The sequence below is a fragment of the Aptenodytes patagonicus genome, chromosome 2 (assembly GCF_965638725.1).
Source record: "Aptenodytes patagonicus chromosome 2, bAptPat1.pri.cur, whole genome shotgun sequence".
NCBI lineage: Eukaryota > Metazoa > Chordata > Aves > Sphenisciformes > Spheniscidae > Aptenodytes > Aptenodytes patagonicus.
In genome coordinates, this window is record NC_134950.1 from 114,600,058 (window position 1) to 114,625,195 (window position 25,138).

At 43.3% G+C, this 25,138-nt stretch overlaps 1 protein-coding gene across 6 annotated transcripts in view; it reads right to left on the reverse strand.

Annotated features, from left to right (window-relative positions):
- The window catches only part of CDK13 (cyclin dependent kinase 13), a 52,077-nt gene extending 30,183 nt beyond the window's left edge, over positions 1-21,894 (reverse strand). For 4 of the 6 annotated variants that reach the window (XM_076330777.1, XM_076330776.1, XM_076330779.1 and 1 more), the window contains exons 1-5: positions 20,556-21,893; positions 9,534-10,139; positions 3,792-3,959; positions 3,377-3,516; positions 1,507-1,677 (exon numbers count right to left, since the gene is read on the reverse strand). In XM_076330777.1, coding sequence (XP_076186892.1) covers positions 1,507-1,677; positions 3,377-3,516; positions 3,792-3,959; positions 9,534-10,139; positions 20,556-21,784 — 2,314 coding nt within the window. In that variant the 5' untranslated portion in view covers positions 21,785-21,893. Of the gene's footprint in view, positions 1-1,506; positions 1,678-3,376; positions 3,517-3,791; positions 3,960-9,533; positions 10,140-20,555 lie in introns of all 6 variants that reach the window. The other 2 variants (XM_076330775.1, XM_076330781.1) reach the window with 2 other exon arrangements.
- Positions 21,895-25,138: the final 3,244 nt, after the last annotated feature.

Genomic DNA, 25,138 nt, shown 5'->3' on the forward strand with positions numbered 1-25,138 from the left:
AGTTGCATGTTATAGGAATTACTCTAGCAGGAACCACCTGAACCAATGGAGGAGAAGCCTTACAAGAAGCAGTGCAAGTGGAGCAGTGGCCCGACCTGAGCTGGCTTTGGTGCCCAGTAACTCCACGCAACACACCACCTCTCCTGTCCTGAGTGACCACCATTACAGATGGAGCCCAAAGTCATGGACTAAATGAACTCAGTGGACATTTTGTGGACATTTGTGGACATTTTACAGACATTTCATAGGAGTGGTCTATAGACTAAGGGAATGGTATCTGCGTATTGTGTCAAAGAATGGGAAGGGGGGTGGTGGTTACTGAGGACGTATTGGATAGTGTGGGACCTGAGCATGACGTAAATGGTATGGAATAAGGGGTGGAGAATGTGCTGGTTTTGGCTAGGACAGAGTTAATTTTCTTCACAGTAGCTGGTATGGGGCTGTGTTTTGGATTTGTGCTGGAAACAGTGCTGATAACACAGGGATGTTTTCGTTACTGCTGAGCAGCGCTTACACAGAGTCAAGGCCTTTTCTGCCTCTCACACCACCCCACGAGTGAGTAGGCTGGGGGTGCACAAGAAGTTGGGAGGGGACACAGCCGGGACAGCTGACCCCAACTGACCAAAGGGATATTCCACACCATATGACATCATGCTCAGCATATAAAGCTGGGGGAAGAAGAAGGAAGGGGGGGGACATTCGGAGTGATGGCATTTGTCTTCCCAAGTAACTGTTACACATGATGGAGCCCTGCTTTCCTGGAGATGGCTGAACACCTGCCTGCCGATGGGAAGTAGTGAATTAATTCCTTGTTTTGCTTTGCTTGCGTGCACGGCTTTTGCTTTACCTATTAAACTGTCTTTGTCTCAACCCGTGAGTTTTCTCACTTTTACCTTTCTGATTCCCTCCCCCATCCCACCGGGGGGGAGTGAGTGAGCGGCTGTGTGGTGCTTAGTTGCCAGCTGGGGTTAAACCATGACACACCACCACCACACAAATCTTGCTTTTCATTTTTTTCATTTGCCCTCCTTCTAGCCTTCAAGACACACATGCCCAATTATGAAAATAAAACAACTGAAGCACAACTCATAAAACCAAGGCCTACAATGAAAAACATCTCTTCAGCATTGAGCCTACAACTGTCTAAATGATATGATAAAATACTACAAGGAAAATAAAAGGCTAAAAAAGTTCACAATTAAGAGCTTTCTGTTGTCACTGGCCTCCCTAATCTGTGAGTGTCAAGGAGTCAAACACCTGTTCCTCTCCAGCAAATCTGGAATCAAGTAATAAAAAAGTATTTGCAAAAATGTTTCTATGAGCAAAAGGCATAGCTGAGTTAAATAAAGGACTCCTATTAGTAATTAAATCAAAATTAAAACCCCTTGTCAAGCATCATGATTTGCAAACATATTTTTTAATGAAGCTTAACTTCAAGTCCAGTATAGCAGACTACCATATTAAGAACAGGACCAGAAAGAGCTACCCCTGTGTTAGCGTACATACCTTTGTCCTTCTTGAAATCCAAAGCATCTTCCTTATCTGTCACTATTTCCTTCATGTTGATAATGCTTTGGTGATTAAGCTGTCGAAGAATCTTAATCTCCCGAATAGCTGTAATGGGAAACCCTTCCTTTTCATTATCCAGACGTACTTTCTTTAGTGCCACCATTTCGCCTAAGAGAAAATTCAAACAAAAAACATTAAGATTAGCAACCAAACTATGGGATTTAGTATTGAGTTTGCTTGTTTGTTTTTAAAACCCTTCCCATTTGTTACTATTTCTGAATGGTTTAAACAGTTAACATTTTGATGCTTGCACCAAACACTATTCTGAAAGGAAATAGGACTAACCATTGTTGGGAAACAGTCACATGGAGAAGCAAAACTATAAATGAGAATTTTCAGCTACCCACTGTAAGTCCTGTCTTCTTCCTCCTGCGTACCTCACTCAACTGTGTCCTGATACTCCAGACCGGGTCTATCAATAAATCCCCATATAAAGGTGATTACCAACAGCAACTTTAGAGACAGAGGCCTATGTCTGCTCTGGATTTCTTATTACTACATCACCACAGGTCAGAATGCATATATCTAGCTAGAAATACTACATAGTTCAAGATAACAGGCAGACAACTAGAGTGTTCTCAAATTCATCAGTATACTTTCAAACAGATGTGTGACTGTCATGTTCATAGTGAGGAGAAATCTTCCGTATTATTTTACTGCAGGCTGGGCTGGATGAAGCCAGATCACGGCAGGAGCATGATCTACTCATGATGGGGGATATCTAAAGACTGTATGTCAGCTCAACCATTTTGTTCTTGGAAGTTTATTGCTGTGTCTGGGAAGTTTATTGACAGCACAGATATCTCTGTTAGCTCTAAAAAGGACTTATCCTACACCAGTGTATATGATACAAATGCAATAGATCACATTCCAGTATGACACAATATCCACTTCTTTGAAAGCCCATGGCACAGCTTGTTATAAGGTATCTCAATGGCCATAATGCCAGTCTTCGCACAGGATTTGAATCCAAAGCTAATAGAAGGTTTGCTATAACTGTATGGACCCGTTCAATACAGACAGCAACAACTTCTGCTGGAGGTTAAGAAACAACTGCCACACACAAATAACCTGAAGCTTGCCAAAGAGGCAATATGGTTATGATAGGATTAAAAAGTTAAATGTGCGAAGAACCGAATTGCAGGAGAGCAGAAAGAAGCTCCTAACAATGATTTGCAATGGTTCCCAAGGTAGGATGTAAAAAATAAAATCTGTGACAGTTTAACTTTAGTTCTTAAGTTTGCAAACTGAGACAAGCACAGGTGAAGAATGAAGAAGGAATTATAATTACACTGCTCATTCTTCTGGAGATCAAAAAGAAGGAACTGAGGCTGGTATTTGATCCTATGTGATTCAGTTACTGCTGAAGTAGAAAATTATCCAGCAATTAAAGCATGCACAAATAAACCATAAAGGCAAGCAGCCACAGAAAGAACTACTAACTGAACATAAAACAATTAAGCAACATAGAGCACATATGAAGAATCAATTTCAATGCATTATCTATTTAGAAGTAGTGACAACATTCTTAAGTATCATAGCAGTGACTGCTTGCTCATTTGAGCAATAGTTTAATATGAAATTTAATAATTATGTCACTGTTGTAAAGTCAGTTATACTGCAAGAAAAATACCCAATAAGCAACACTTCAGGACTGTGTTGCACAGAGGCAGATTCTCTTCCTACTATCAGCTAGTGACTATCAGAGACATTAGAGGGCAGAATACCACAAATGTTACTCAATATAAAACCAAAATATCCTGTTCACTTTAGAACTGTAAGATTACATTTACTTTTTTGAACTTACCTGTGTCTTTATCTCTGGCTTTGTAAACTTGTCCATAAGTGCCTTCACCAATAATACCAATGATATCAAATTTATCCACACAGCGCTTTCCCCAGTCTATTTCTTTTTCTTTCGTTTCACCATGTCGTGGTCCACATATTCTAGAAAACAACAAGCATTTCTAAGAATACAGCTGATATATCTAAGGATTGTCTTAACCTTGAAAATATTCAGTGATGAGGTTTTTTATGAGACATTATTAGATAACTGGCTTACTACCGTTAAGTGGCAATAAACCAGGCAGTTTGATTCAAGTTTCATTAATATTACAAAAGTCATTAAAAAGCAGAAACATTTTTAAAAGAATATATTTTAAAGAAACAATTATCACTTCTACTTGCTTGATAGGCTTTAAAAAAAAGTCTAGTAAACATACTTTGGTCTTCTCTTGCTGTGTAACTGAACTGCTGGTTTCTTTTCTTCAGGACTTTTGGATAAGTCAGCTCCTCCAGGCAACTCAGGTGGAAGTGGCAAGTCTGCAAGCAGATGGCGAAGTTTCTTCTCTGCTTCTTTAACTGACTTCACTGAAAGATTCTCTCGCAAACTAAAAAAAAGACACAATTTTGCTAATAAGTTGAACACAGCAGAATATTAACATACATAAAGGAAAACCTATTGGAATTATTTTTTTAAAATACATTCTAGGCTGTCAATGCATCAACATTTGAAACCTCTGCTCTTAGAACTTGCAGGACTTTGATATATGCTTTACAAATGGCTCACAAACAGGTCTCTGGAAGATGCACAGCTAACTACCAAAATTCTACAGAAACTATGAAATCAGATCTTTCTGGTGAAAGCTGAGGTTAGATGACACAGCAAGCCTTACCAGGCCAGACTTCTTCTGCCACACAAGCTTCTTCTCAAGCTTATGGCCTAGACTATTAAGAATATTTAGAGCTCAGGTGCTGCCAGACATCAGAAGTGTAGTGGTAAAATCTGTACTCTGACTGACTTCTCATATAAAAGAGATTACCCTAATCCAGTTCACTATAATGTTGCTCTCCAGAGATAACGAGCTTCGTGGTTACAGTAACACTGCAGGGCATTATGAGGCAGTCCGCATCACCTCATTTACAGATTCCAATCTCATACATTTGCTGAAACACTCCAGATTCAACACCTTTCTAGTGATCAGCATGCAAATCAAGTGAAAAAGATCAGATGAAAAAATGACTAAATATTTTTCTGCCATGGGTTACTGATATCTGACCATTTTTTAATCATCAACCATAATTAGGTAACAGATACTGACAGTCAATCTCTGTCTTGAGGAAAATCCGCCAAACACATGTGCAGCAATGTATTCCTTTAACAATTCCTATACACAATAATTCTAGAGATGCTCTTCCCATTCTAATGGGGAAATTCTGAAAACATCATACTTACTGCAGGATATATTTTTTTTTTAAACACATGGAACCATTTTACTAGAACTTTCTTTAGTTTAGCTAGATTTGTGCAGCTACTGCATATCCAGCAATTCTAAAACCACGATCATCTCTAAACTTCATATAATTACATAACTGTTTCTCCTCTACAGGACTCTCATATAGTATTCTCTCTTTAAATTTCAAACTTTGTCATTGCATCAAGAAAACTTTCTGTCATGCTTTGAGGGGACATTTTCCAAGATTGCTGCATTTGCCAAATTGCTCTATTCTACTGTCAGCATCCTTCTCTGGGAACCTTTTCTGAAGGTTTTTCTGCAACTTCTTAATCTACTTAATTTCACAGATAAAGCAGGAACTTCTGTAAATGGAAAGACCTTGCTATCTTCCATCACGGAGAATGCATATTTTCTTTCTTACATTAATTGCAATTAGCAATCTTTATATAATTAAATAAAGCATTCCAGTGTTTTGGGTATGTCTATGCTTCCCCATGAAAACAGAACACTTGAATGTCTTCTACCACTTCTCAAGCTGCCACTGCCTGAATTTAAAGAGGCACCTCAAGGAAGCATATACTCCCCTCATCACAAATATAATGGTTAGCATGCTATAAAGAATAAACCACCTTTGGACAGTGCATGTAATTATCATGGTAAAGAAAAATTCTTAATTTTGAAGTTCATGTATTTATATTTCTCTCACAATTTTTCCCCCAAACTTTCAATATTAGTGAAAGTACAATATATGACAGGTTCTGATTTTAAAAGTGATACATGAAAACAGAGCAGCTTTTTCTTCAGTTCTGTTAAATCACACATCATTGACCACCAGAACAGTTTTCCCTTTCAGCTAACCTACACAGTGGTTTTGAACACTGCTGTTCCTTTAGGTAGTTTATTTGTGGGTTTATCAGATTCTTACTGAACTTCACAACTGACACGACATTAGGAACCAGCCAGTTCTGCAGAGAGTCAAGCTTTCTTTGTTGGCACAATTTCCGCATAGTAACTCTGAGCCCAAGGTAAATACCTTTGCCCTCCTCCCCCCTAAAAAACATTGATCATTTTTCTTTGATGACTTAAGCTTTATCATGACTCGTAATCACAACCATTCTGATCTGAAGTTCGTAACATGCTATAGGCAAAACTAAGCAAAGCATAAATGACATTCTATTACTTGTCATTAATGTTTCTAATGCAGCTGTTTGCAAGCATTAGGGTTTTTTTTTGTTTTGAAAGGAGAATGAGCCCAGTGCTGATAGAACCATTTAACTGTAGTTTAACTCTATGCAGTTTAGCTATACTTAAAACAGGTATTACATTAAAAAATACTAATCATGAGAAGCAATTAGCCAGCTTCAAGATGAAATCTCATTTCATATTATTGCAATTAACACTGCAAAGCCAGTCATATTTAGTTAAACTAGTTTTTAGTTAAAAACAGTAAATCTTGCTCTCAAATAACAGTGTCAGAAATCCCGTTTACCTAGAGAGGATGGCTTTGTCATAAATTTAAATGCAACCATACATTCACCACACAGATGTGATTCTGAACAACTGGAGTGACATTTGCTAGAGTGCTGAAGGGCAAGAAACAAGATTTCTCTTTTACTACTAAAAAAAAAATGTGTCTTATACCTTGTTGTTACGTTGTTGTTAGGCCAAGGCCTCCTGTGCATCCTAATGTTTAACATAGTATTAAATTACTAGCAAACACAAGAGAAACATTTACACCTCTAGTTATAACTACTTTTACTAATCAAAGAAACACTACACACTTCTCAAAGAACAAGAGAAGACAGGCTAGTTTCACAGATATGGAATATAAATAACAGTACTTCATAAGGTTTGGAATTTTTCTTTTTGCAGTTTGATTTTTTACAAAGATATATCGCACTTAAATTAGTTATTACTTCAATGCTAAGAAATTTTCGTTTACTTGTTGTGAGAAGTTGATTTCTCATGTACGTGAGAGGCATGCAACACCATGAGTAAAAACAAAAGTAACTCTTCTCAACTTCATCACCAAAGCCAAAAGAAAAATGGTAAATTACCACTCAAAAGCATAATTTTTCAATACAAATCACAGCACATATTCTGTTAGGACTATGAAGAGACTTAATGTAGTCTAAATTCAGATGACACTTGGAATACAGACATGAATTTCTTCACTACAGATGAATCTTTACGCTTCAAAAGTTAATACAAATGACAAGCCATGAACCTCACTTCTATTATAGGTACTCAAAACAATACTGATCTCCGAGATAAATTATACTAAAATAACGCACAGCTATAAAAACAATTGCCTTCCAAAGGGAAGAGAATCGTTACCTCAAACGCCAGCTAATTTAAGAATTTTCACATATTGCTACTGAATCCAACTTTTCCCCAGAAGCCTACAGAGGGTGGAAGCAAGGACAGGTAGCCTGGGAGGAATACGGAGAAATTGTCAAAGCAGCCAGGGATCAGGTTAGGAAAGCTAAAGCCCTGATAGAATTACACCTGGCCAGGGACATCAAGGGCAACAAGAAAAGATTCTATAGGTACGCTGGGGATAAAAGGAAGATGAGGAAAAATGTGGGCCCTCTCCAGAACGAAACGGGAGACCTGGTTACCCGGGACATGAAGGCGGCTGAGGTACTCAGTGACTTCACTGGTCTTCACTGGCAAGTGCTCAAGCCACACTGCCCAAGTCGCAGAAGGCAAAGGCAAGGACTGGGAAAATTAAGAGCCTCCCACTGTAGGAGAACCTCCCACAGGTTCAAGACCACCTAAGGCACCTGAAGGTGCACAAGTCCATGGGACCTGATGAGATCCATCCATGGGTCCTGAGGGAACTTGGTGGATGAAGTTGCTAAGCCACTATCCATCATATTTGAGAAGTCGTGGCAGTCCGGTGAAGTTCCCACTGGCTGGAAAAGGGGAAACACAACCCCCATTTCTAGAAAGGGAAAAAAGGAAGACCCGGGGAACTACAGGCCAGTCAGTCTCACCTCTGTGCCTGGGAAGATCATGCAACAGATCCTCCTGGAAGCTATGCTAAGGCACATGGAGGACAGGGAGGTGATTCCAGACAGCCAGCATGGCTTCACCAGGGGCGAGTCCTGCCTGACCAACCTAGTGGCCTTCTATGATGGAGCGACTACATCAGGGGACACAGGAAGGGCTACAGATGTCATCTATCTGGACTTCTGTAAGGCCTTTGACATGGTCCCCCACGACATCCTTCTCTCTAAACTGGAGAGATACAGATTTGATGGGTGGACTGTCCAGTGGGCGAGGAATTGGTTAGATGGTCGCATCCAGAGGGTAGTGGTCAATGGCTCAATGTCCAGATGGAGATCAGTTACAAGTGCTGTCCTGCAGCGGTCCGTATTGGGACCACTACTGTTTAGTATCTTCATCAATGACATAGACAGCGTGATCGAGTGCACCCTCAGCAAGTTTGCAGATGACACCAAGCTGAGTGGTGCGGTTGACATGCCTGAGGGACTGGATGCCATCCAGAGGGACCTGGACAAGCTCGAGAAATGGGCCCGTGTGAACCTCATGAGGTTCAACAAGGCCAAGTGCAAGGTCCTGCACCTGGGTCGGGGCAACCCCCAGTATCAATACAGGCTGGGGAATGAAGGGATTGAGAGCAGCCCTGCCGAGAAGGACCTGGGGGTACTGGTGGATGACAAGCTGGACATGAGCTGACAGCGTGCGCTCGCAGCCCAGAAGGCCAATCATATCCTGGGCTGCATCAAAAGAAGCGTGGCCAGCAGGTCGAGGGAGGTGATTCTGCCCCTCTACTCTGCTCTGGTGAGACCCCACCTGGAGTACTGCGTCCAGCTCTGGAGCCCTCAGCACAAAACAGACATGGACCTGTTGGAGCGGGTCCAGAAGAGGGCCACAAAAACGAACAGGGGGATGGAACACCTCTCCTATGAAGAAAGGCTGAGAGAGTTGGGGTTACTCAGCCTGGAGAGAAGGCTTCAGGAAGACCTTATTGCAGCCTTTCAATTCTTAAAGGGGGCTTATAAAAGAAAGAGGGGGACAAACTTTTTAGCAGGGCCTGTTGTGACAGGACAAGGGGGAATGGCTTTAAACTAAAAGGGGGTAGATTGAGACTAGATATAAGGAAGAAATTTTTTACGCTGAGGGTGGTGAAACACTGGCACAGGTTGCCCAGAGAGGTGGTGGATGCCCCATCCCTGGAAACATTCCAGGTCAGGTTGGACGGGGCTCTGAGCAACCTGATCTAGTTGAAGATGTCCCTGCTCATTGCAGGGGGGTTGGACTAGATGACCTTTAGAGGTCCCTTCCAACCAAACCATTCTATGATTCTATGTACATGTTCGTACCAAACTTGAAATCTTGAATCCTTGAATGCATCCTTGCATTAGTCCCAAAACTATTATGTACCAGCAATTTTAAATCATCTCTTTAGTGTACTTTTTATTGAAAGACTCCTCCTAGACTAAATCCCTCTCTTTTCAAGAACCAGTTAAATTTTTTGTTTAAAGATCAAATTCCTTCAGTTCACTAATAATCGCCATGTTAAACAACTGAAGAACAAGAACAAACTACCTAATGCATCAGCCTGATCTAGCAAATATTATTTCCTTTGGAAAACAAATATAATCCTAATAACAACAATAAAAAAAGAACAGACAATAACAACAACAATAATAAAAAGTAACAGGCAACCCCAAAAAGCAAATCTATGTCACAACTCACCTATCACTTTCTTTATCTTCAGGCAGTGTGGGAGGCAAAGGCAAGGGCGGCAGTGTGGAGGTTGGTAGTGCAACAATTCGGTCCTTCTCCTTGGTTACTACACTTGGTGTACTCGCTTTGCTTTTCTCTTTTACAGCAACCGGTGGCTGTTTTACAACAGTTAATTTATTCTCTTTTACTGCTGTGGGTTTCTGTTTAGTAATTTTGTCTGCAATTAAATTATTTTCCCCTTTTGTTTCAGGAAGTGAGACCTTTGCTTTTGCCTTGTCATTTTTCAAATTTGCGCTGCTTGTAGGAGAAGGTGTATGCTCAGTTTTTATTTTCTTCAGGTCCTTTACATTGTTCACTTGAGGTGCACTTACAGCAGTGTCAGTGTTTCCCTTAGTAGGTGTTGAAGTATTGGAAGCTTTTGCACTGGCTTTGGCTGCCTCAGCAGCTCTTGCTTTTTTGTTTTTGTTCAGCTCAGCAGCCAGGCTACTCTTCAGAGTCAATGTACTAGGAGAAATACTTGAATGACGACTTCTGGATCTAGACAATCTGTGTCTGCTACGAGACCTCGAGTGCCTTGATGAATATGGACTTCTGCTTCGAGATTTTGCTGATCTCCTGTTTCAAAAAAGTAAAGATTTACCCACTTAAAATTTAGTCTAGCTGCTTTCTCAGTGATTCTGCTTTTTTGACAAACTACTTCTTTTAAACCAACCATTATCACCATGCTTACAGAATAAAAAGTCTATGAAATAGGAAAGATCGTGCAAAAAAAAAAAAAATCTAGAGTTAATAAATCAAGATTCTACACCTAAACAGGTTGTTAGAAAATGTTAAAGCTTCCTTAGATGCAGTTTCTCCCATTAAAGAACTTCAAAATACAAGTATACCTATAGGACAGACATTTTCCTTTTTCCTCACTACTTATCAGAGCTATTTTTCTCCTTTAAAGAAAATCTGATCCTATGCAACTTGTGCAAACACCTTTAGTATATGCAGTATTTGAGAAAAATTCAGCTGGCTACATAACCAGAATTCAACAAAATGAAATTAGTGTTACAACATAACAAGAAAAATCTAAACACAACACTGAAGCAGTAATTGTAGCAACTTCTTAAGTTTCACTTTCACAATTGTCATTAAAATAAGTTAGCTGAAAAAAAATACTGAATACTAAAGGCTGCAATGTAACCAACTGAAAGACAACAATAAACCTTAGCTTTCCTTTTTTGAAATGTAACTGTATACTTTTTCCCAAAAACCCCAAAAGTACTCAATACTTCTTATAGCTACTGATAAGCAAACGTAATCCACAAGTAGACCTATGCTATGCCTCCATCCAAATAAAGAGACTAATAGAAAGGGGAGGGGGGGGGGGAATCTAAGCCATCTACAAAATCATATCAGGAAAACAACCTAGAATGAGGACAGGGGGTGGGGAGGGGAAATCTTAACAGTTAGAAAAGCAAACTTTTACTGTGCAAAAAAGCCATTTAATATTAATTATTTTTCATTCAATTTTTCAAAGGGATATCCTAATTTGCCTAGTAGTTTTGATTCAGTTCATTAAAAAACAAAAGGGAAAAAAACGTAATTGAGGTGAAGGGTGTGAGAACAAGTAAAGTAGCCTAATCCACTGCTACCACACAGCAACGTTATAAAATAAATGAAGTGTGGGATTTTTAATCCATTTTACTATACTAAGAATAGCAAGGTTATTCACCAGATTTACAAGTATTCTCTTGATTAAAGTTTGATGGAAATCTATTTTTCTTGAGTATATCACTTGAAGGGGAAGAAAAAGTATAATCAGGATAAAAAATGTATTCATCAGCTGGACAAAGAAAAAAGTATCAAGCAATAGCAGAAATAAGACTTCCTGGAGATGCAAGAACTTCAGAGTTCAAAAGATAGCACGAGTGTATGGAGGCTGCCAAAACTTTAAAGAAAAAAGAAAAAACAAGCCAACTACAATCATTATGGTCAGGACTATCCACGCCTATGTCAAATTTAATTTTAGTAACAATTAAATTAATTCAGTTTTAATTATTAACACAAGAAATTACATTTCGATGCTTCAACTGAACAAATACTTAGTATAGTACAACAATGTTTCCATTTTGTGTGCAATATTGACTAATTTCCAAATTTACACCGTTTTCCTGCGTTATAAAATGTCTTCTTTCTAAAGCAACATAAAAATTCATTGAGATAAATCAAGATTATGTAGGAGTGATTTAAAACAATGTCTAGGTGTGCACACTGTACACTACAGCACAAGCTTCAAAATTTTATAGGTAAAACTGAAATTGATCCAAATGGCTGGAGACCCTTGAAAGCCAAAAAAAAAAAAAAAAATCAAACCCCACATGAGGACAAGTCTTGGAAACTAACACAGTTCAATTCTATGCCAGGAAGCAGGTTTGATAGAATTTTTCTGGCACAGTAAGGTAACAAAGACAATAAATAAATAAATAAATAAATAAAGTTTTTACACTTTAATAAAAAAAAAAAAAGCTGCACAATTTTGTTCTCTGAATTTTCAACCAAAATCTAAGGTTTTGGTTCACTTCAGTAAAGAGATATTAATGTCAATTAAAAACCAAATAAAAACATAATATTGGTCAGAAAAATTCCCTTGAAAACTCGCTTCTGCTCCATTATGAAACATGCTACTGAAGTTATTTTTCTCATTATTACTTTGGAAATCTAAGTACTAAATCCTACAGAAAATTTTCAGAGGTTTGGCCAAACTGGAGTAAAAGTAAAAAAGTACAAAGTTCCATAACATAGAGTTATGATGGGGTAGTAGGAAGAAAAAGGAGGGCTGAGACTTATCCAGACAATACATACACTTCAAATTCTAGGCCAGAGCTCTCCTCACACTGTTATCTCACTTTCTGAGGGGAATTATTATCTCAAGCAGAGATATACTGCTACAGATCTGCACTGGCTGTAGAATCAGCGTAATTATATTTCTGTAGCATCAAGCACAAGTTAATAAGCCCCATTAGTCCTAAACTGACTTCTATAAATGACGCATCCTTTGCGAGGATGTCACTGACCTGTCTTGGAAAACCTTTGCTTGCACGTCTTGTTCCTAGATCAGCTATTTTAAACTGACACTCGCTCCAGTTACCTGTATAATACAGGACCTCACTGCAACCTGCCTTACCTGTATTATTTTTTTAAAACTTAAAACATGCCCTAAAGCTCTCAAAATCAGCGATATTTCTTTCATAAGTACAATTCCTGGTTTGGTTTTGGGTTTTTTTGAAAGGTGCCTAATATAAAGTAATCTATGTCACAAAAAGAAATACAGACGTAATTCCACATGCACTAGAAAAGAACAGTAGCAGCTTAAAACACTACAGTTGCTGAGACGCCATGCCTGATCATAAGCCTGTTTCCGTTCCACTTTGGTTCAAAATAGAACAGGTTCATTTAAATCACTACTAAGGATGAACTGAGAAAATCTGTTCAAATTAGCGACTGCAAATGCTTACCTGATCACCTACCATAACTTGGTGGGGAAGAGGCAGTTTGAAAAGCTGGGGCAAAAATAATCTAAATCTTTATACCTTCTTCAAAAACAAACATGTAAGGAAGCCAAGCATTGACAGTGGTTTGATGTACGTATTTTACCAACATTAGTCAAGAGAGTCTGGGATGTGAACATGGATTTATGCAAGCTCAGCAAAAAAACATCATTTTCCACCCCAGGTTTCACACCCCAAATGACAATAGCATAACTTTCTCATGTCAGAATTGCATCCATGTGGGAGACAGCAAATACACATGCACAAAAATATTTAAGTTTCAGTTCCAGTACACACTACAGCCCTTAACAGCAGATCAAAATGATAGTAGCCTAGTTATGAAATATATTGACTAAGTATAATCTCTGCACTGGTTTAATTTTTCCAACAGTTTTTCATTATTTAGTTTTATATCAGCAAAAAAAATTATGTTGCATTACATAGTGCATGTCTGTGTTAATAATAGACTAGAACTTCCTTTGGCATCCCAAAGACCTTTGCAAGAATCCCTTGGTTTACCTTGTCCACTGGGCTAGACCCAAGAGAGTTACAGCAAAAACATTAACACTTTCAACTAAACAGACAAATGCTGAATCTTAAGTAAAAGGCAGCTTTGTCAAAGTGCTAGTTATTCAAGTTACAATGATAAAATCTGGTGTTTTCATAAGCTTAATGATCATTTCAGATATTTAACTATCACTTTCTTTCATCAGCATTAGTTCAAAAGTCCCAAGAGAACCTTCCAGGCTAGACAAAACTTATGTACAAGTTTCCATCTATAAAAATGGCACAAAACCAAAACTATGGACATTTACAAGCTTTCCCTCAGAAGCATGTACAGAACTCAGAGTGGAGAAATCTTGCCTTATACATAATAAAATCAGCTAATTCACTCTGTTCAGAGCTAACGCTCATTTGACATAAAAGATGAAGTCGCAGCAGCACAGAAATGGGCTCACACAATAGCCAGTGTCTGCCATTTAACAGGACACTAACATTTCACTGAGACCCTGAAAAAACACCAGGAGAGACATCTGAAATACACAGTACTCTAAATCTTCCAACTGATTTCTATTAAATGTGTGTGCATGCATGCACACACACATATATAAAATGCTTTATCTGACATTCATTTGCCACCAACTGTTTAATCTTTAATTAGGAAATTGTTTTTAACACAGTAAACAGGAACAACAGAACAGTGGCTACAACTGCACAGAACTGCATTGCAAAAGGTGAACAAACCCAACAAAACAATTCAAACTTTATTTTCCCCATGCCTGGAGAGATCAGAAAGTGTACTAAACCTAAGGGCCACATCCAAACCTCCCAAACCAAAAGCACCAGCATCTGCTGGTAACACACATGGGGAGAGACTACTAAGAAGCCCCTGTTTCAGGTAAGTTTCTTCCAATGCTTCTTCCTATTTGCACCCAGAAGTTCTGCCTCATTTACAAGTACCTTTGCCACGCTTAGCCATTAACAGTCTTCTACGAGCATCTTGAATTCACTTCACACGGGTCTATATCCCTACAGAGAGGATAATTGCCAGACTTCACGACATTCATAAAATCACATCTGAACCATATACAGATTTCAATATGCTGGGGGGGGGGGGAACTGATTTGCCTGAAAACCGTAAGTATCAGTAGGCCTAGCCTGCATTAGAACTAAGAAGTTCTTTACGTAAAGCTGCTTTTTTTCCTCCCCAGAGACAGCAACAAGGGAGACTAGGAGCACAACTAGATTAGCTGCAAAGGGAAATTGAAGTAATTACATAATATTATGTGTAGCTATAAAATAAAACCAGAAAAAATAGTTCAAGACATTATCTACAAAAGACATATGAGAAGAGGCAGATTTAAAGAAACTGATAGGGGAAGAAAGCACTAGTAAGGAAGTCACTCTGAAACAAAAACTCAGCACTGCTTTCCTCCATTTTTCAGAACAACAAAAAGAATGCTTTCCCCACTCTAAGAAATAATAATACTACTAAAAAAAAAATGTTGGTTTAGGTATCACAGTTTTTTCTTTTTAATATTTTTTGCCTAGCACCCTAGATTTCATAAGACAAACCAGTATTTGTTTTTTCTCTGCTTAATTAATGCAACGTCGTTATTCACTGTATAGAAACCTATCTGTAACTAATAGTTACAAGTTTCAAAACTGTTACAATGTTCCTCCTTCTCACAAGGCAACTTTCTATTGCACTTCACTGGTTAACTTCTCAATTACCAAACAGTAGACTTATTAATGAATTTAACGAAAAAAAGTCTTCTGATGTAGTATCACTTATATTCTCAAGCACAGAATGAAAGAATTCCAAATAGCAACTTAAAACTTAAAGTGCTATGTTTTACTATCTTGATATTTGAAAGCACAGAGGAAAGTAAAATAACAGTGTTACACGTCAGATTTCCAGGAAACAGGTCTCACTCAGCTTACATGTTTTTTCTTGCCATGCTACTTCTCTAGGTTCTTCTTTCTTTCCCATTCCAATCCTCCCTTTATTTTAATACAAAAAAGCATTACATTTTATTGACAAATCAGAAGAGTCATGTGTTATCTTCTCATGTTTGTAAACTTGAAAACCTCTTTTCTTCTTAACGGCTTTAAGAGCAAGCTAAATCCAACATGCTAGTAGCCAGCTACGTGTGTTACCTAAGTCCAAACAATATTGTACTCGGAATATATATGGGTCTACAGAGTTGAACAAGGCAACTGATTTTGTCAGTAACTTTTTGACAAGACATAAGACAACGGGATTCATGAGAATAAGAGTGGAAAAACAAGAAACTGAACAGACCGAAGGGGGTTAAAACACTCACTGTAGCCCAGCTCTTTCATTAACTACCAGTGAATGCTGCACTACTAACTAAGCACTGCCATCTTCCCCTGCATGGTAAGGTCACAGTGTATTTGAAAAGGGAGACCTAAATTTAATCAATTGGCTTCACTGCAGATCTTCCAAGACATTTATAATTACTCGGTAACATAAACCACCCTGACAAAACATTCTAGTTCATAGTACAGCTTTTCCATGTTGCACTAGCAGGCAAACATATAATTCACTTCTTTAAGCCGTAACAGTAATAGTGCTCTCTCACTTGATACCTCATTAATTAATTTTATTTGTTTTCTCTAGCCCCTAGTTCAAGGTTATATTCTAAGCAGCTCTGCAACCAACCACCTACTCAGCTGCTTTATGCACGAAGACTACATAACTTGCTTTACTGATTCAAACCGTAAAACTTTAAAAGGGTCTCCAATACATAGAGCATAGGAATACTGAAAAATTCTGAACATGAATTTTATTTGTTTCTTAAATCTGCTTTATAACCCTATGTTCTCAGATGAGAACTCTGCCTACAAAGAAATCAACCAGCAAAAAGTCGAGTCAATTCAAATGCTGTGTTCTAAACACAGTCAATTTTTTCAAATGAAGTCCCTTCCCACAATAAGGAAAGAAGCAGCAAAACAAGGAAAAGGAAAGGCGCATCAACATGGTTGGGCAAAAGGCAAAGTCCACTGCCAAGTAACAAAACAAATCTTAATAAATTCAGAATATGTACTAGAGTGAGAGCCTCAATACACACTGGAAAAATTAGCTATTCCAAACAGTGAAAACCTACAGTTTCACATTTTAAATTCTGCAAAATACAGTTTTACTAAACAAGATTAGAGCGCTTTATATAAAAAAACCTATTTTCACCAAACATGAGGAAAAAATGTCTGAAAATCTCTCCTACTCCTTTAAGTCCAAAAGTAGCAGAATTACCGGATTCAAAGTTATTTTTATATCAGTGTGTGAAACCATGTCTTCTCCATGAAGTAGGCATTTACTAGCTGAATATGTATTTTACCATTTTCCCCTATGCTTGTTTTGGTTTTGCACATAAATGATGCGTATTTTGCAGAGCCTCACTACTACAGACTAGCTACAACTCCAGAATGAGATGGCTCTCTAGTACCAATAAGAAATCTTGTATTTTTCCTATAAGCAACATCCACACACCCAGTAGTACTATGCTAGCAGTGCCCCACGCCCTTACTTTTATCTAGACAGATGGGTAGGTGTATCCAAATTTGGAAAAGCGTGATTACTCATCTATACAGCTAACTGAATTAAATGTGTGATCACATAGCATATGACCTGACTGAAATTATGAAAAATAGTTCTTCTCTTCCTACAATTTTATCCTAAACTAGTTTCCACAGAGAGACTGTGTCTGCTTATTTTGTCAACCGTGGGGTTTTCTTCCTTTCCCCCCCCCCCTCTTTTTTCTTGTGAATTTAAAAAAAAAATCCAGTCAGCTTATCAGTAGAGAAATAAATACCTCATACTTTTGGTATTATGGAAGAATTTCCATTTTGAAAATGTGCATGTGTTACTTTAGAACAGCTGTGTTACTATCCACAAGAAAATACAGTAATGCAAATCCATCAGCAGCAAGTAAAGAAGTTTTGTCCAACAAGTGGGAACAGCTCAAACAATCAGTTTGCCCAAAACACAGGCTTTAACTGCTATTATAATAGAAAAGGCAATTAGTCTACCATTCAAAGAGAATATTCCAAGCCTGGAATGCCTATCTAGAGTCTTTGCCTCTCTTCAGAACCCACCTCCAGGCAACATCACCCAAAGACAGTGCACTGTCAGAGTCACTACTACAATTCAAAACTCTTAACTCACAGCAACTGCACTGTTGCTGCAGCTTGAGAAAACCAGGGATTCAAATGAGTGAAGCTGACTCCGCTTGTTTCTCTTCAACTGTTTACTAGAAGTTTCTCCCTAAACAGCCCAGAGACCTAGATTAAAAAAAATCAGCACTCTAGACACATGAGCTTTCCAAGCATGCTAGAACCACTTCATTCTCATTTTCTACATACCAAAATAACTAGATAATTTATATAACATTACAGAAGACACATATGAGATATAGAATGAAAAGAGCAAAAAGACTTGCAGCCTGGAATGCTCAGTCACATACAAAGTTCTTACTGTCTTGACACCATTATGGCTGGATACAAGCCCAGAATTAAGTCTTTAAATCATCCAGATGAAGACGACAGGTGCTGTAAGAAACTGTTGCCTTCACGAAACCATAATATTCTATCAAGTCTAAGACCACTATACCATTATCTAAACAGCACAGCAAAAAATTTTCAGCGTTTTGGGCGCAGTACCACAGAGTTAAGCAAAAAAAGCGATTATGACACAGTTTTGAATGGCTAAAACAGTCGTATAAACACCTTCCGTCTTTATTTCCCCACCGCCACCACAGTACACATAATGCATAATAGCTGTACGGGAGCAAAGAAACACTACATTTCTTCACACCAGGCAAACATCATGAACAACTGAGCTTATCTTCACACTTTTGGTTTCTTTTGTTTTCTGTGAAAATGACATTTCTACAATGAATGCCACATTAGGACAGATGGACTTTGCTTTCTACATATAGCAACCTCTCCTTTTCACTCGGCCATTCCAATCCCTCTCCAGTAAACCTGACAATCTGCATTTGTTAACAAAGTAATTTATCCGTATGCAGTTAAAGATGGGATGCAAATTACAGTTTAACTGGAGGAAGGCAGGCGTGAAGTCACAGAGCTAACTCCTGGAAACAGATTTGCAGCTCAAGGAAGATTTACACACTTACCACAGAGACAATACAAAAATCAGGAGATTTAAACTCTTACGCTTCAAGTCACAGGCCCACTACCAACAGAAAAAAAGAAACACAACACTCCCACAAAACTTCGTTCTGTAACTGTCCCCTATACAAGATCTCCTGTACCTTCTGCTACAGCCCTATCTGCCAGTGCATAAGACAGGATCCTAAACTAACTGGACTGTCAATCTAATACAGCTATTCTGAGGTGCAAACCTAGCGTACGTAATTTTGCTCGTCATTATTAGCTTTCTTGTTCCAGGATATAAGCATCTACAGAAAATAATCTGATTCCTAGAGTGTTTAAGTCAAACCATGCACACAATCTTCCCGCTATTCTATTATTCAAATCATCTTGAAAGAGTATCCTTAACCACTTGTAACAGGCTCTCACGGAACAACAACAACGACGTGCTGTTTTTCAGAGCACTCACAGTGTTTTCTGCTTGAAACACCCTATTGTTTACAAAATTATTCCATACAACCATACCTTAAAACAATCACTGTTTTTTTCCAAAGGCATCTTTGTTCTATCCCTCTGAACAAGGTAGGATACAGTTTTGTTACTTTGCTCTTTAAACATTCGATGCACACCCAGGACAGCAGACCTTACCAACAGCCAGCAAAACACAGGAATGGCTTCAGCATCCTCACTGAATACTCAGTGGGACACCCCAAATGGTAACTGACCCAAAGTGCTCATTAGAAACACCAGAGAACAGCTCTCAGACAACCCACCAGGTAATGCCTTGCAAACAAAATTCTTGCCAGGGGAATGGCAAATCACCTGATACATTCAAAATTAAAGTCCAGATGCAAATTTAAGTAAGCCTATAAACAATGAGGCAAGAGCAAGATTCCAATATGGGAAATAAAAATCTTCAGTTATAAATACATACTAAGCAAATACTTTCAATTCCCAGCAGTTTTGCTGCGAGTTTAAGTATTTTGAAGAGCTTTAATTCTGCAACAGTTTGTATCTGATTAGAGAGACACAGCCCACATTTCCTCTCCATATAAAATTTAAAAAGTCACAGCAACGCTGACCTTTACATTCTGAGTTCCCACTAACTAACAATAAGAAAATGATTTGCAAGCACACATCAAATATATACACATATATAAGCTTACTAGGCAAAGAGCTTACATACATTTTCATAGGTTGTGTAAAGCACGAAAGCCAATTTAACAAAACTTGACATTGGTTCCTTTTCCCAGCAAAACAAAAAGTCTAAGTCTTTCTATAGACCTCTAAAAAGAACAAGAAACACTTGTAACACAAATTGCCTGTCAGCTTGTTTGCTCTTAGCGGGAATTAAACCGAACACAAATATATTTAACATGCATCCTTTTACACAGGGGAACAGGATACATAAAAATGTACCCGAGAATCTCCGTACTTCGTAAGCAAAGATTTAAAAATCAAAATTGGTCCCTCAGAAAACCTGTCCTCTGAGAAGCATCTTCATCCGATCACTCTCATCTGAAAATGTTCTCGTGCCCTTTAATATTTAAAAAGCCTTTTTCCAGCTAGGTGGTCTCCCACGGAGAGAAACTAGCTGCAGGAGCGTTACAGGCACCCGCGTCTCCCTTTCTCCCCGAGACAAGACAGGAAGATCTTTGTATGTGTCCTGCTCCCGCTCCCCCCCTTCCTTCCCCCCACCCCGGCTTTCTGGCAGCAGGAGGGAGGGCTTTTGTTGCTAGATGCAAGCCTCTCCAGCCTGCCCTCCAGCCCAGCCCCAGCCGCGACTCCCCTCCTCCACACGCCGAGCCCCGGCCCCGTCCCTCCTTCCCTCCCTCCTCCCCCCCGGGCCCGGACTCACCGGATAACGGGGCTGTAGGGGCTCCGCGATCGGCGCCAACTGCTGTAGGGGCTGGGCGACACATCCCCGCCGCGCTCGTAGGAGCTGTGTCGGCTGTAGCTGGGGGAGCGGCGGCGGCTGTAAGGGCTGAGGGGCGAGCGGCCGCCCACCGGGCTGAGCGACTTGCGGCTCCGCTGGCTCTGCGAGGAGCGGTGCAGCGGGGGGCTGTCATCCCGGCCGGGGCTGGGGGACGAGCGCTGCCGCCGGTAGGCCTTGGGCTCGGGCTTGTCGTCTCGATAAGCCTTCGGCGGGTCCTTGTAAGCCGACGGCGGCTCCTTGGCCGCTTTAGTCCGGCTCCGGTGCGCTTTGCTCTCCCGCTCTTTCCTGCCGCTGCCGGGCGAGGCGAGGGAGCCCTTCCTGCGGCCGTCGCTGCCGCCGCCGCTGCTGCTCTTGAGTCCCTCCCGGTCCTGGCCCCCGGTGTGATTGTGGCGGCTGCGGGACTTGGAGGAGGACGAGGAGGCCTCGGGTCCCCCGCGGCCCGCCGACGCCCCCTCCTGCTGCGCCTTCTCCTCCCCCCGCCGGCGGTGCTCCCGGTGCCGCTCCTTGGAGCGGCCGCTGCTGCCGCGGTGCTCCCGGCGGGACCGGCCGCTCCGCTCCGCCTCGCCCCTCTGGCGCTGGGTCCCGCCGCCGCCGCCGCCCGAGGAGGAGGCCGGGCTCCCCCCGCCGCTGCCCGCGCCGCCGCCGCCGGCCGCGCCGCCGCCCACCAGCCCTTCGGACTGGGAGCTCACGTCGTCGTACTCCTCCACCAGCGTGCTCAGCCCCCCGCTACCGCGCCGCTTCTCCGCCTCCTGGGTCCCGCCGCCGCCGCCGCCCCCGCGGCCTCGCCGCCGCTTGTGCCGGGAGCCCGAGCGCCGCTTGCCCCGCGGCCGCTTCCGCTCCCCCCCGTCCCCGCAGCAGGAGGAGGCGCCGGTGGCCGCCAGGAAGAGCAGGGACTGCGGCGGCAGCGGCGGCTGCAGGAGCGGGGGCTGCAGGAGGGGCGGCTGCAGGAGCGGGAAGAGCAGCGGGTGAGGGGCCGGCGGCGGGGGGGGAGGCTGCGGCTGGGCCGCGAAGCGCTTCCGTCTCCGGTGATGCAGCCGCTTCTTGTCGGCCGCCGCCTCCACCGCCGAGCTGCTGCTGCCGCCGCCGCCGCCGCTCCCCCAGCCCCGGCTTCCCCCGCTCCCGCCGGCCGCCGCGTCCGAGGTGCTCGGCATCGAGCTCACTCACGGCCGAGGACGAGGACGCGGCCTAGGGAATCCGCCGCCGCCACCCTCAGGGCGCTGCCGGCGCCATGGAGACCCGGCGCCGCGCAGACACACGGGGACACGCACCGGCCGGCACCGGGGCCCCGCTCGCTCCCTCGCTCCCCGGCCGGCTGCCGGGGCCCGGCCCGCCTCGCAGCCCGCCCGGCCGCGCCGCCTCACATGGGGCCGCGCCGCCTCACATGGGGCCGCGCCGCCACATAGGGGGTCGCGCCGCCCGCGTTCGGGCCGGGGTCGGGGCCGGGGCTGGGGGCGGGCGCTGGCCGGCGCGGCGGCGGCGGCGGGGCGGCGGGAGCCTCCCGCGGGCCCGGCGCGGCCTCCCGCAACGCGGAAGTGTCTCCTGGCGGCGGCCTCCTCACTCCATCCCGGGCCGCGGCTGCCTCGTCCGGCGCCGGGCGGCGCTGCGCGGGGGTGCGGACGCCGGGCGCGGGCCGCGGGGCCGCCGCCTCCTCCCTCACCCGCTCCCCGGCCGGGCGGCGGGGTCAGGCCGTGCCGGGCCGCCTCCGGGCGGGGTGTCCGAGGCGGCGCGCGGCCCTGCGCTGGCCCCGAGCCCGCTTACCCTGCCCGGCGGGTCCCAGGTGCCCGGTCCCGAGTCGCCGGCGGCCGGGAGCGCTCGCGCGGCCTCCGCGCTGCGCGGGGGTGACACACGCATACGCACGCACCGGGGACACGGCCCGGCGGCGCGCGGCGCATGCGCGGGGCCGGCGGCGGAGGGGGGGGCCGCGCCCCGCCAATCGCGCGCGGGGCTGCCGCCCTCGCCCGCATGCCCGGAGCCGGGAGAGCCGCCCCGCTCTCGCGAGATCTCCCCCCTCCCCCCTCCCGGGCGGCTCTCACGAGGTCACGCCTCTCGCGGTAACTGCGCCGCGCTCGCCCCGCGGGCGGAGGGAGGGGGCGCTGCCGGGCGCGGGGGTCAGGGGTCGCTTCCGGCAGAGGGGCGCGGCGGCGCCGAGGGGAGCGGGGCCCGGGGGCCCGGCCCAGCCCCAGCCCCACGCCGGGGCTTCCCCCGTCTGTCCGCCCCGGCGCTCTCTGGAGGCCGGAGCTGGAGCGGCGGGGGCGCTCGGGGAGGACGCTGTGTCAGGCCGCGGGCGGATGGGGCAGAGGAGGAAGGGGGCGGTGGGCGAGGCGTGGCGGGCAGCGGGCGGTCTTCCTGCGCTGAGGGAGCGCGGATCTTGGGGCGCCTCGCCCCGGGGTACGCGGCGGAGGGGCGGCCTAAGGCCTCGGCACCCCCGCGTCCCTCCCGCGGCGGGGAACGCTGGCCGGCCTGTGCTCCCGGTGGGCGGGCACGGCAGGCCAGCCGCTGACGGGTGCCACGGAAGAGCCCTGTCTAAAACTTCTACTGCTCAAGCCGTGTATGCTTTATTTATAGTTACACGTATCCATTTAGGTCTTACATATATTTGGAAGTATGTGCTCAAGCCAAAAAATTCTTCATTGTGGCCCCGCACTTGCCCCGTTCAGATCATACGCATCGGCGGCGTAGCAGGAATTTCATTCTGCTTTACCACACGAAGTGTGTTCGTGTTTTCCTGGTGGCTTTCGATTTAAAAATGTAGTTGGATGTAAATCGCCTGTAGAAACTAAGGAAGTGGCAGAAAAACACCCAAGCTCACGCTTTCCACCTTCCCCCAATTTGCAGTCTTGGTGTCCTAAGAGCTTTCCGTGGTTGAAATCGGCATTAAAAGCGTGACAGCCTATAAAGCTCCAAGAATCAGCAGTCTTTGGAAAACAGGCGCGAAATGCTGTGGCGGCCAGAACATCAAGTTTGCAGAGGGATTTATTCATTATATGAAGAAGGGAGAACAACCATGGCTTTAAACATTTTTACAAAACAAGCTATTTAAAAGTTTCGTGTATATTTCTACGCTGAAAGGTGTAACACACGTCACCTGAGAAGACAAAATTCAGCAGAGGAGAACTATTGAAATTTCCTTTAAAGTGAATTATATTAGAAGAGTAAGATTTATTTCAGCTACCTATGTGTAGAAAGGCTTCCGCCACAGCTCATAAGAAGTAGCCCTAAACTCTCCACTAGCTAGCTAAAGCATAAATTCCTGTCCAATTAGTAATTTTCTTATGAAGGATGTAATTTAATAACGAAGTTTTAATTCCGTTTGGTAGCAAGTCTGTTTTCCTCCACTCAAGCGCAACACGAGCAAATACCCAACTCGTGCCCACTCTGCCTTACGTGATACCAGACGGCGATAACAGGAAGGGTACGTCCCTCCGAGGCCTCAGATGAAATCCGGGGCCAGAGCAGAACTGCAGCAAGCAGAAATGCACGCCGTCTTGACCTCTGCAGGTTGGGAAGTGATGGATGAAGGCATTTCAAAGAAAGAGCCAAAGTATTCACCTGCTGGCTCGTCTAAGCATAGTGGGACCACTGAAATGTCATTTATAAGTTTCTGCCTTAAGTGAAATTGACTGAAAATTCAGTATTTATAATATTCTGATAAAGTAAGGCAACGTGGGCAATACATTTGTAATTTTCAGTCGAGCCAATTCACATATAGGCTGTCAGCTCACCAGAATTTACAGCATGGTTAAGTGAGATAACAATTACACATTGCATTTTCAGACCCTTCTCTCAAATGTTTGGAGTCTGAAAGGGAAGCGAAAAAACCCCCACAAACTCACAGGTGAAGGACAAAATTATTTTTTCTCTTCGGTAAAGGCAGTGGGTTAAATGCAAGGTTTAGTGAGGCATGCAAGAAGATGTAAACAGACTGCAAAGAAAGGTTTCCTTCCTGCTAACAAACTGCTCGGTCATTGCTATTGTTCATGATCAGCAGAGTTGCTAAAGAGGTATTAAAAAGTGAACGTGTGTTGGAGTGTGTTGTTTTCTCAGCAGTTCAGTTAAGAGCAGCAATAAGAGGAGACCTAATAAAATACCAAGTTTGCTACAGTTGCCTTGTGTCCGACTTTCACCTAACGCTTGTTCTCTGTTTGAAAGTCTGCTTTGGTGGGAACTGCCCTAGCCACACAAAGATGTTTCTAGGCCACAGACACAGGACTGGGGTCAACACCACGAGATCCTCTCTGCTAGAGCTCTCCCGACAGATCTCCTCTCTTTTTCCGACGGGGAAAGAAAAAAATGCCTTTGTTCAGTCTGAGGAACTGTTTCAAGGGATTACAGGAATACAGGACTGGGAGGGGGGGGAAGATCACTGTAGTTCCTTTCATATGAATATCCGTCCGAGGTTATGAGCGTGGGTGGGTGAATGTTAAATCCTGTGCTAGTTGCTGACAAAGCATGTGATAAACCACTCGTTTTTCCCCACAGAAACCAGTGCACTACTGTCACGCAAC